Raw genomic sequence first — 11,989 nt, forward strand, 5'->3', positions numbered from 1 at the left:
GGTGAAGCAATGTGGAAGTGTAAGCTGAATTAACCCTTTCCTCCCCACCTTGATTTTTGGTCACTTCTTTGACCTCAAAGACACCTTCTTTTCCATTCCTCTTGATTCCCAGTTGGGACCAACCCAGACACTTACCTTTCTACCCAATTCACTTAGACCACCCTACCCAGGGGCTCTGGGACAGCCCTCATCTGTTTGGCCAGGCTGTAGGCTCTGCTTTACTCTCTGTGCCTCTTCCTAAATCCAAGCGTATACAATGCACGGACAATCTTCTCTTTTGTAGTCCATCCCTGCAAATTAGCCAAGGAAACACCTCTACCTTATTCTACCTTCTGTCTGGCCGGGACGTAGGGTCTCCCCCTCTAAGGTCCAGCTGCCCGCCCCTCAGGTTACTCATCTGGGACTAGCTATTTCTCCAGCTCACAAGGCCACTGCCCTAGATAGAAAAGACTTGATTCAGTCCGTCACAGACCCCACCACCAAGGATGAAATTTTATCCTTCCTAGGGATGGCTGGCTTCTGATACTCTCAGGTTCCTTCTTTCTCTCTTCTTGCCTGCCCTTTACATGAGATGGCTCTTGACACTTGATGTAAACCCCTACTTCTGCCCATTGCCAAACCCTCTCTAAGCTTCAACAGGTCCTCCTCTAGGTACACACCCTACATCTTCTGGATGTAATTCATCCTTTCTCTTTCCATGGCATACTTATTTGAAAAATTAGACCATACTACCCAAGGATGGGCACCTTGCCTGTATGCTCTAGTGGCCGCCAAGCCTCGTCTATATGAATCAAAGAAGTTAACCTTAGGGCGGCCTGTTACTGTCTTCTCTCCTCACCACCTGCCCAGCATCTAACACACAAAGCACACCCCCCGCCCCCAACGCTGTTCCCTTCCCAAGTTCTGTCTCTTCAAGCAGCTCTGGAAGAGGATGCCATCTTCATCTTTCTGCCATGCCCTTGTCTCAGCATTTCAAACCGACTCAAGTTGCCAATTTGACTCTCTAGAGGTGTGTCTGGGTCATTAGTTTCTGCTGGCTTCTGCCATCCATCATATTTGGTTCCGAATTCTAGAGTCTGCCTCTTTGGCGGCTTCTTCTCTCCATCTGCTCCAACCACCTGCCTCTCCTCATCTATGGGTAAGTGTCCTCTCTCTGGCTCCTGGAGCCTGCTGTGTCTTCTGGGGCCCTACCGTGAGGGCAACTCTCTAGTTCTTTAATATTTTGGGGGCGGGGGGCTTCGAGACAGGGTTTCTCTATGTAGCCCTGGCTGTCCTGGAACTCACTCTGTAGACCAGGCTGGCCTCTGCCTCCCAAGTGCTGTGTGCACCTCCACTGTCCAGAGGCTCGCTAGATCTTAAGACTCCTCTCCCTCCACTAGGACCCTCCCCGTTCCCTTGTCTCCTTCCCTCAGAAGCTGTCCGCTAAGTCCCTCAGTTTCCTTAAGGCCGTCCTGGCCTCTGTAGGCCTCTGCAACCTTGTGCCCCTTCTCTCAGTTCCATCCGGGAAGTCTCACAGCTTCCCCATGCCCTCCTGGGCTGCTTTGCCTCTAGGCTCCCACTTAGGGCTTACAGAAATTTCCTCCAGCAGAGTCCCTTTGCACCTCTTTCCTCTTCCCTCCATGGACTTAAGATTTATTAAAACCATGCTCTGTTACTACAAACAGTTTGGCTTTGGTACAGTTCAGTAGCCAGAGCTGGCATGCTTGATTTTCAATGGTAGCAACTTCTGCCACTGCACAAACAATCTGAAACTGATCCAGAAATCTTTCCTAGCTAAACTTGCTCTCTTCTCCTCTAGTTCTTATCTACACCTGTCCAGGGTAGCTCTCACATGTGGATATCCACTCCAGAACTGTAACACTTCAGTGGGGAAAGCCCTTCCCCTCAGAGCTGTAATATTTATAATACAGCCCAAGGCTGACCCCAAACTTATGGTCTTCCTACTTAAGCATCCCAAATGTGGCAGATAAGTGTGCATTGCCAGGCCTAGGGCTCACCTACAATTAAAAAAAAAAAAAACAATATAAAGATGTCTACATGGCCTTGAACTCAGAGATCTGCCCATTGTCTGCCTCCCAAGTGCTGGGATTAAAGGCATGTGCCACCACGCCCGGCTGTAGTGTAAGTTTTTAAGATTGACTTTTTCATCCAGGGTAGTTGTCATCTATATTCATGTTTTATTCCTTTATATCTCTGAGTGGTCACCAGGGTACCAGTGAGTGCACAGTGTACCCGGCCTTTTAGCACCTTGAGGGCATTAGGGTTGTTTCCGGGTTTTAGCATTTAACTCTGAAAAAAAAATTAAGATCTACTTTTATTTCTATCAATGTGTGTGTGCATGTGTACCTGTGTGTGTTATATGAGTATATGCCACACACTTGAGGATGTCTGCAGAGGCCAGAAGAGGGTGTCAGATCCCTTGGAACTAGAGTTATGTGTGGTTAGAACTACCTGGGACCTCCGGAAGAACAGCAAGTGCACCTCACCACTGAGCCACGCCTCCAGCCCCTCGATGTTGTTCTCATAAGCCAGGCGGGGTGGCTCAGGCTGTAATCCCAGCATCTGGGAAGCTGGAGCAGGAAGATTACTGCAAACTGAAAGCTTTCTGGGCCACAGAGTGAAATGAAGGCCACCCTGAGATACAGAGCAAAATCCTGTCTACATAGTGAGTTCTGGGGCAGATGGGGCTATGTAGAAAAACCCTGTCTCTAGGGAGGAAAAAAAAGGAAAAAAAAGAGAAAGAAAAGAAAAAATGTGAAGGACATTTAGTGTTGACCTCTGGCTTCTACGTACAGGCAAGCACACTTGCAAATACACATGCATGACATACAAAAATAAAAATAAAAAATTAAGTGTGTGGCCCTGAATATGAGATACTGTTTTCCTTCCCTAGTTATTTAATAAACTGTACATTTGGTCTCTGTTCTGGTTCCTGACAGGGTTCAAAAGCTCTTGTCATTTCCTTTGTAATAGGGCCACTGTAAGAATATTTTCAGTATTTGGTCTTGGCTGGAGTTCCTGACACAGGGATCCTGTGACCTCTGTCATTTCCTGAAATGATAGCAATATTTTTCCTGACTCTTAGACACCTGGGTAGCCACGGGATACAAACCAGCTGCCAGGGAAACCAACTGTATCATGGGAGGCCCTAACCTTGACCTTAGAGAAGGGCTTAAGGTAGAATGTTTAACCAGTGGCTGACAATTTAATCAACCGTATTAATCATACCCACACAATAGGTTTGGGGAGCTTCCAGGTTGCTGAAGTTGTGGTGGTATCTAGAGGCTGAAGTTCAGGGGAGGTCTGGGAAGCTCCTTGTTCTTCACATGTCCTTTGTCTTGTGCGCCTATTCATCTAGATAGCTGGAACTTTTTTATACTATCCTCATACTAAATGTCACATGAAAGTAGAGCACTTTCCTGAGTCCTATAAGCATACATGTACATGTGTGTACATACAAGTTTTCTGTGTGTGCTTATGTGTACATGTGCATATGGAGGCTCTATCCCTCTCCAACCTCATATTTTTTGAGACAGGGTTTCTCCCTAACCCCAGAGCTCACTGCTTGGCTGGCTACACTGGCAGGTCAATGAGCTCTGGGGACCCACTTGTCTCCACAGGAGGCTTTACGTCACACCTCCCCCATGCCCAGTTCAGGTTACAAACACATCCCACCACATCCCAATTTTTTAGTGTGGGTCCTGGGAATCCAAATCCAGGTCCTCGTGTTTGTGAAGAAGGCTCTTTACCAACTAAACTCTTTCCCCAGGCCCCTAGCTCTCACATCCAGAGACAAGGTCTCATGTACCCCAGGCTAGCCTCGAATTCTCTGTTGACAAGGATGATCTTGTGATCCAGCTCCTCTGCCTGTATTTCCTAAGTGCTGAGATCACAGCTGTCTTCAGTGATGCTGGGGAACCAACGCCAGGGCTCCATGCATTCGAGATAAACAGAACTACATCCCCAGCCCTGTTTGTCTGGGCTCTGAGTACCTTCCTTTTTGTACCAAGGAGCCAGTCAGGCCAGAAGAGCATCACACCTAAAGACTCGAGATAGGCATCTGAAGTAGAGTGGTCTTGTGAGACAAAGACCTGTATCTTTAGACTCTAAAAGAAAACCAAGGGTGCCTCCTTGGCATTTGCTGGAGAAGGTCTCACTGTATGGGGCACAAAGCCTGCACCTAGGATGCGATGTGTACTATGTTAGGAGTCCAAATAGGCATTAGCTAGCTGCTCGTCCTGGACATGGAAAGGATGAAGCAACAGATACTGGATACTCGCACCACTCTGCACAGGCAGGTGGGCTGCAGAGTCCCAAGCCTGAAGGGCAAGTGGGTAGGGAGACGGGGAGAACCTAGCAGCAGAAAGCTGGAGACTCCAGGCTACAGATAAAGCCCAGGCTCCCTGGCACAGTGTTCTGGCTCTCATGCCTCTCCAGCTCTGTTTATCAGCTTCAGCCTGTGTTCTGCTGATAAGCGACTGCACGTGCGTGCCTTTGGTGATGTCCTTCTCCCTGTCCTTGGCTAAGCCCTTCATGTGCTCTCCTACCCTTTCCTACTGAATACACTTATTCTTCAAAGCAGTTCTGCCACACTGACACACACACGCAGTCCTGGATGCCCTTGTAAATGTAACTTTTACTCTCTTGAAGTAATTGTCACCTCTGAGGTTCACTGCCTCCGTCTGCTAACCTAGGCCTAGCCCTGGAAGCTTCTAGCCTCCGTACAATGTAATCTAAGCCGAGAATGTTGTCGGCCACCGAGGCTGGCTGCGGGATAGGCTCACCCCTAGTTCTTTCTGAGCTCTGGTTGGCTGGTTCAACTCAGCTGATCTGGGTCAAACTCCTCTCCAAGGTGATGAATTCAGTCTGGCTCCTCTTGGCCTCTCCTGAATTGCTCTGCTTGGCCTCAGACTAACTTTGGCAGTATGTTTTAATCTGGCTCCTTCTCATTCTCTGGCTCGTTCTGTCTTCACCTGTGTCTGGCTTGTTCTCCACAACGTGTCTCTGTTCAACTGCCCCAGTAAAAATGCCTCCTCTCTCTCTGCACTGACGCTCAAGTAGCTTCCCTTTCCCCTCTTCCTGTGAAAGTTGGGCAGATCCTATTCTGTCACATCTTTCTCTGATTGGTCACTTTGTCAGCCACTCAATTAGACATCACTTTCAAGCGTGGGTGCTTCCTCCTACAAACCAACTTTACCTTCATTGTTTGGGATTAAAGGTGTGTGCTAAGGGCTGAGCCATGCCACAACCAGAAACAGGGTTTTTCAGTAAGTAACAGTCTCAGGGTGCACAGTGTGATCAAACATCCTGACACATAACCGGTCCCCAACTCTCAGTTAATGCTTTTTCTCCTGGATGCCAGAGCACTGGTAGAGACATAACCACATTTCCTCCTAAATGCATCTCTTCCACAGTGCTCACCTCACATTAAACACAGGATAAATAAACTAGGCCTTCTGAGATTTCAAAAGGAAACAACTCAGTAATGTATCAACACAGACTTGCCAACACATGGACTACCAACAGAATAGGTCCGCTTCTGATTCTTACAGGAACGCTAGAGTCTGAGCATGAGGCAAACGATGGGCGTTTTATCCCTTTATCCTTTGAGTGTGTGTAACACCTGCTGTGCTGGCTTTGAAGACGGAATGAGAGGAGTGAGCACCAAGTAGTGGGCCTGTGATCTAGAACCCTATTTCCTAAACTACAGGAAACATGTTCCTATCCATAGCTAACGGAACTAATTCGAAGTTTATTCTGTTGCTTGGGTGATTTTCCTAAGCCCTCACCTATGGGTGTCCACACCATATCCATTTTTTCTGGCAAAATGAAAGGTGGTTGTCTCCTTAGCTCCTGCTGCATTAAACCTACAAAACAAAACACCTAGATTCCTCCCCTCGATCCTACTAGCCCTTCAAAGCAGCACTGGGAAGGAAGCCATGCCCATTGTGGATCAGTAAATGCAGACTGCATGTATCTATAGAGTAGAAAAACTTTTTAAAATCAAGCATAAGGGACTCGCCATAGTTTCCATGAGGAAAGAGTTAAGTCCCGAGATCTGAGCAGCTTGAGGTGGGAGGACAAATTCAAGCTGACGATCACCTAGGATGCATGGCCCATTCTGCTTCGCAGGCAGGCTAAAGAGCCCCTGGTACACTGGACACTAGCACTGCTTTCCTTCCATGGCAAAGAGTTTTTGTTTGGTTGGATGGATTTTGGTTTTTCAAGATAGGTTTCTTCTATGTGTAAGAACAGCCCTGGCTGTCCTGGAACTCACTCTGTAGACCAGGCTAGCCTCAAACTCAGAGATCCTCCTGCCTCTGCCTCCCAAATGCTGGGATTAGAGGCGTGTACCACCATGACCATGCCTAGTGTTCTCCTTGGAAAATTCAAAGGTCTTTAGAACACAGGTTATAATATTTTGAAGAACAGATAAAACCCAGGTATGGTGGAATCCAATCACTCTGGAGGTAAGAGGCCTCACATTCAAGGTCAGTGGGCAATACAATGGTGCCTTATATCAGACAAGCACAATAGACAAAAACAAAAAGAGGACTAAACTAAGGTAGAGAGGCTGCTGACCCCAGCCAGCATCCAGACCACTATGTTTCCAAACAGGGATATTTTTCACAAATACTAAGTTTTTGTTCTGGTAACTTGGAAATGCAAACAGAACTGACATATTGAGAGATGTTACATAATGTCTTGTTTTTATTTTATGCATAAAGAGTGTTTTGCCAGCATGTCTACATACCATGTGCATGCCTGGTGCTAACAGAGGCCAGAAAAAGGTGTCTGATCCCCTGCAATGAGAATTACAAATGTCTTATGGCTACTGGGAATCGCATCTGGAAGAGCAGCCAGTGCTCTTAATCACTGAATCATCTCTCCAGCCCCCTATGAAACATTTTAAACTTGAAATGACTTCATAGTCACTAAGAAGGTTTTTTTTGTTGTTATTTTGGAAGACAATGCTCTTATAGAAATAATCTACACAAGAAAACTATCTCATTCTCAACAGGGACAGGGCTTCCATTAGCTTCACGGTGGGACAGAGAAGAAACTGTTCTCTGTAAATGGTGTGAACTCACAGAGGACCCAACAGATCTGTATCTGTGCACATCAATCTGCCTGTTGTGGGACCAGCACCACGGCAGTACTGACACAAACGAGGCTGGAGGAGTACAGTATAATACACTCAGATACCTGGGGCCCTTTCTCCCCCATCCCAGCATACCAGACTACAAGTGCTGTTGAGGCACTGGTACCGAAACTTGGCACATAGTTCAAGATCAAGCTTATGCCACAGAGTCTCATGACCAATTAATAGTTAAGGGAGAGATGAGGCCCACTTATCGCTGTAAGATCTGAGTACGAGTGTGTGTGTACCAGACTCCGCTAGTACGCGATCGCTTCTCGCCTACATTATCTTACTTTCTTTATATGACAGCTTGGGGGCCGGAGACAAAACAGTTAGTTTTGACTTTGCAATCATGAAGACCCAAGTTAGGATACTTGAACACACATGAAACCATCAAGGTGTCCTGAAAAGACTGATAATCCTAACACCAAGGAACTAGATGGTCTCTTCTGTCCCATACAACATACACTTCAAGACACACAGAGATTTACACACACAAAGTAATCCTTGAAAATATGAAATGTTGGTTTTTATCTACAAGACCGATTTCCTAGTCCATTCATGAGTCTTAAATCATAGTTTCAAACAAAGTGATATACAACACTTGCCGATTATAGAACATGTAGCATTTTGTTTTAGTGTGTGAGTGTGTGTGTGTGTGAGTGTGTGTGATGCTGAGGATCAAACTCATCACCTCCTGTATGCTAGGCAAGCATTCCATTACTAAGCTATCTCTCCAGATCTCTCTTTATGATGTTTGCTTGTAAGTGTCTTCATATATAAGTTAGGCTGACCATCAACTCACTGTGTAGCCCAGGATGGTCTCAGACTTGAAACCCTCTTACCTCAGCCCCGTGAGTGAAGGGATTACAAACACGTGCAACCATAATCCAATGACATAAATTACTTATGTCTCTCAGGTTAATCAGTTTGGAATCATAAAATTGTTAAATTACATTTTTGGGTGTGTGTGTGTGTACATTCACATTTGGAAGTCAGGGGACAACTCTTAGGAGTCAGTTCTATCGTGGCTCATGCTGGGGAGAGAACTTAGGTTAGTAAGCTTAGCGGCAGGCACCTTTGCCCACTGAGCCTTAAGATAGGCCTGAGGAATTTAAATTTCTAAGAGAGAGGGATTTCAGTACAGTGGGTTGTTTTTTGTTTGTTTGTTTGTTTGTTTGTTTTTTAAACTCTCTTCCCTGGTATGGACAAGTGAACCCCTGAAAACCATGATGAGTTTGCAGGGAGTTCAAGGAAGAAGCACACCCGGAACCCGGCCAGCCTGCCCAGAGGCGGGAAGAGGCTTTGGGATCAGTGCTGAAACGCAGTCTCATTTCCCCTTTGCTAGAAGAAATAGTTATGAGACTCTTGTGGCTCGAGAGAACCTTCCTGTCAGATTCTGTTTCCTCTGTCAGATGATCAAAGTCAAATGGCATCTCCTTTACAAGCGTGAGACTAAATCTAGTCCTGTCCTAAACAGCTCCCTTCAACCCGAAGTACAATGCAAAATGAGTCACTTAGATGGTCACTCCTTATTCATCCTCTGTCTCTGTCTGTCTGTCTCTCTCTCTCACACACACACAAACACACACACACAAGTATAAACTTCTATTAGTTAAAGGAAAGCAGATGAAGAGAAACAGAAAACATATACATCTTAAGTTTCTTATGGGGCTGGAATGTAACTCAGTGGTATGGCTGCTCACCAGTATGTGCAAGGAGCTGAGTTCAAGCCCTGTACCAAGAAAAAGAATGCTGAATATATGTCCATCATATATTACACTTTAGTATTGTATTTTATAAGGCCATCATCAAGGTGCCAACTTCTAAAGTCACAGATACCATGGCTCACTTGTGGGTGACACCGAGAGCCAGCATCTTCTGGCTCAGGAGACTGTCTTGCAGCTGGTGTGCAGCTCTGTACCAGCATCTGGAGAGCCAGAGATTCCTGGTTCAAGGACAGCATCTTGGAGGCTGATGCTGGCTCTGGTGGCTCTGGAAGCAGGTGCTTTTCCTCATAAAAACATCCACTGTGGACTCAACAGACAGTGCAGGAGGGTCAGCTCTGTGCGTCCCCCTCCCTTCTTCCAGCACCATCCATGCCCGACAGGCAAAGAGAAGGGAATACACAGGATCATGAGCAGACGCTGTCTGCGAGAGGACACTCTCCATCCTAAATCACGAGGATGGCCCCAGTTCTAGGACTTTCCACCAGCAGCAGCAGAGAGCCTTCTCCATCACTTACGGGATTTCCGGAAGTGCCACTGTCCTTTAAGTTCAGAAAGTGCTCTCCAGCAGGCAGTGGCAGCCACACCCTGTGGGACATACCTCCTGGGTCCGAAACCATTCCATCATATGACTCGTGTGGCCACCATGCCCACAGGTCAGGCAGAAGTTGGATGAACCCCTCACGGCCACATGGCAGATGGCACACTGGAAGGTGAAGCCTTTGCAGATGGCACACTGGGTGCCACGGACCTCACTCCGGCAGTGACTGCAGTAAACGCCAAACTCTGTAAATGGGTGGAAAGGGGCAAAGCAAGAGGAGACATTAGTTCTAGTAAAAGCAGACTGAGTCTGGCTGGGTAAGGATACGGACTCCTCTCAGGATCCTGTCAAGCTCTGGCAGACCAGTCATTCCTTCATTCTCTCTCATCCTCATGCTTTTTCTTTCTCCCCGGTCAACCTCGTAATTCAAAAACTTATCTACTGGGGCTGGGGAGATGGCTCAGCAGTTAAGATCACCAACTGCCCTTCCAGAGGTCCTGAGTTCAATTCCCAGCAACCACATGGTGGCTCACAACCATCTGTAATGGGATCAGATGCCCTCTTCTGGTGTGTCTGAAGACAGTTACAGTGTACTCATATACATTAAAAAGAGAAACAACAAAAACAAAACCTGTTACCTCTAATCCCTCCATTAATTGGCTGTAGTGATTTTTATTTAACCAATAGCTTTAAATTAAGGAACAACGTTTACACAACAAAAGATGGTAAATGTGAGAATTCACTTGTCAGCCTAGACCTACAGTAGGGAATTTAGTATTACATTAGCAACAGATCAAACCTCAACAGTTCTCTCTAGCCTTTTGACCACTATAGTCCACACCTGCCTCTGTTGCCCACCTGCCTCTGTTGTCCACCCGCCTCTGTTGTTCACCCACCTCTGTTGTCCACCTGCCTCTGTTGTCCACACCTGCCTCTGTTGTTCACCCGCCTCTTGTCCACCCGCCTCTGTTGTCCACACCTGCCTCTGTTGTTCACCCGCCTCTTGTCCACCCGCCTCTGTTGTCCACCCGCCTCTGTCGTCCACCCGTCTCTGTTGTCCACCTGCCTCTGTTGTCTACCTGCCTCTTTAATCTATCTGCCCTTTTCGGCTGCACTTTTCTCTTTGGCCAACCTGGAGCACCTGGACTAAGTTCATGCCCTGTTTTTTGCAAATATCCTCAGCTCTGTCTCCCTTCCTGACAACACCTGGCCAAGCTGAGACCATGAATTAGCCACGGCACCCGCCCATCGCACATCAGCCCTGGAGAGCAAAGCTGCTGGAGGAACCTCATCAAAAGTGTGTGTGACTTTAGGCTCACTGGCAGAGAAGAGCCAGGGCATGGTGTAACCCTGCTTTTCCTCCTTCCTCAAGCTACAACATTGAATCTCTGCCATAGTGTGCACACTTCTTCCACGTGCTTTTAACTGCTGCTGCCGCCGCCGCTGCTGCTGCTGCTGCTGCCGCTGCCTCTCGCCGGCTAGCCTCTCTTCTCATTTCCCAAGAAAATGGAAGCCCTCAAATGGGGGCTGTAGGACACCTTCATCTCTACCACCATTTTGCAAATTTCCAGAGGCTGATGGCTCCTCTCCTCCTTTCTGAGAGGAGGAACAACTGGACCTGGAGCAATGGCTCAGCAGTGAAGACACTAATGTTTTTCTAAGGACCTGGGTTTGGTACCAAGGATTCACATGGTGGCTAAAACCTCATGTATGTACACATGCAGGCAAGACACTTGGGCTGAAGAGATGGCTCAGTGGGTAAGAGAACTGGTGGCTCCTCCAGAGATCTTGAGTTCAATTCCCAGTAATCTCATGGTGGCTCACAGCCATCTGGTTCCCTCTCTGGCATGCAGTCATATGCATAAAATATATAAATAAACAAATCTTAAAAAATACTTCTGCAGATAAAAAATAAATCTTTATAAAATTAAAACTATAAAAACCCCAAATCTTATTTCTTTTCTTCCCCTCTATCCTTCATCTTAAGTTACATAATTTGAAATCAAACATGAATGGCTTAGCTCTCTATTTAATGGTTTAGATGACGATTTTAGGTAGCCCTCTATAACTTAGTAAGAAAAAAGTCCCAACAGTAGATCTCAGTATGGATTATAAGATGCATAGGGAAACGTAAGGACAGGAAGACTGTAGCTAACAATCATACATGGAGAGACCTCACCTCTAAGCCGGCCCCAGATGATGGGCATGTGTCATCAAACTGCCTTTTACTGTTTTAAACCAGCTCTGGTTTTCTTATTGCACGTACTTGTTTGGTTCTCAGCACTCACATGGAGGCTCACAACCACCTATAACTTCAGTTTTAGGGAATCCAATGCTTTCTTCTGCCCTCCTACATGCAAGGTACATAAAATCACTCAGACATATACACATAACTTTTTTAATCTTAAAAAAAAAAAAGACCAGAATTTAAAAATATAATTAAATTAAAAAATAAACATCTTTTTGCCGGGCGTGGTGGCGCACGCCTTTGATCCCAGCACTCGGGAGGCAGAGGCAGGCGGATTTCTGAGTTCGAGGCCAGCCTGGTCTACAGAGTGAGTTCCAGGACAGCCAAGGCTA

At 46.6% G+C, this 11,989-nt stretch overlaps 1 protein-coding gene across 6 annotated transcripts in view; it reads right to left on the minus strand.

Moving 5' to 3' along the window:
- Positions 1 to 6,725: 6,725 nt before the first annotated feature.
- Positions 6,726 to 11,989, minus strand: part of Wdr59 (WD repeat domain 59) — a 72,475-nt gene continuing 67,211 nt past the window's right edge. For all 6 annotated transcript variants that reach the window (XM_029532615.1, XM_021220249.2, XM_029532613.1 and 3 more), the window contains one exon: positions 6,726 to 9,654. In XM_029532615.1, the coding sequence (XP_029388475.1) occupies positions 9,419 to 9,654 (236 nt within the window). In that variant the 3' untranslated portion in view covers positions 6,726 to 9,418. The remainder of the gene's footprint in view (positions 9,655 to 11,989) is intronic.

This window comes from Mus pahari, chromosome 20, assembly GCF_900095145.1.
Source record: "Mus pahari chromosome 20, PAHARI_EIJ_v1.1, whole genome shotgun sequence".
Lineage (NCBI taxonomy): Eukaryota > Metazoa > Chordata > Mammalia > Rodentia > Muridae > Mus > Mus pahari.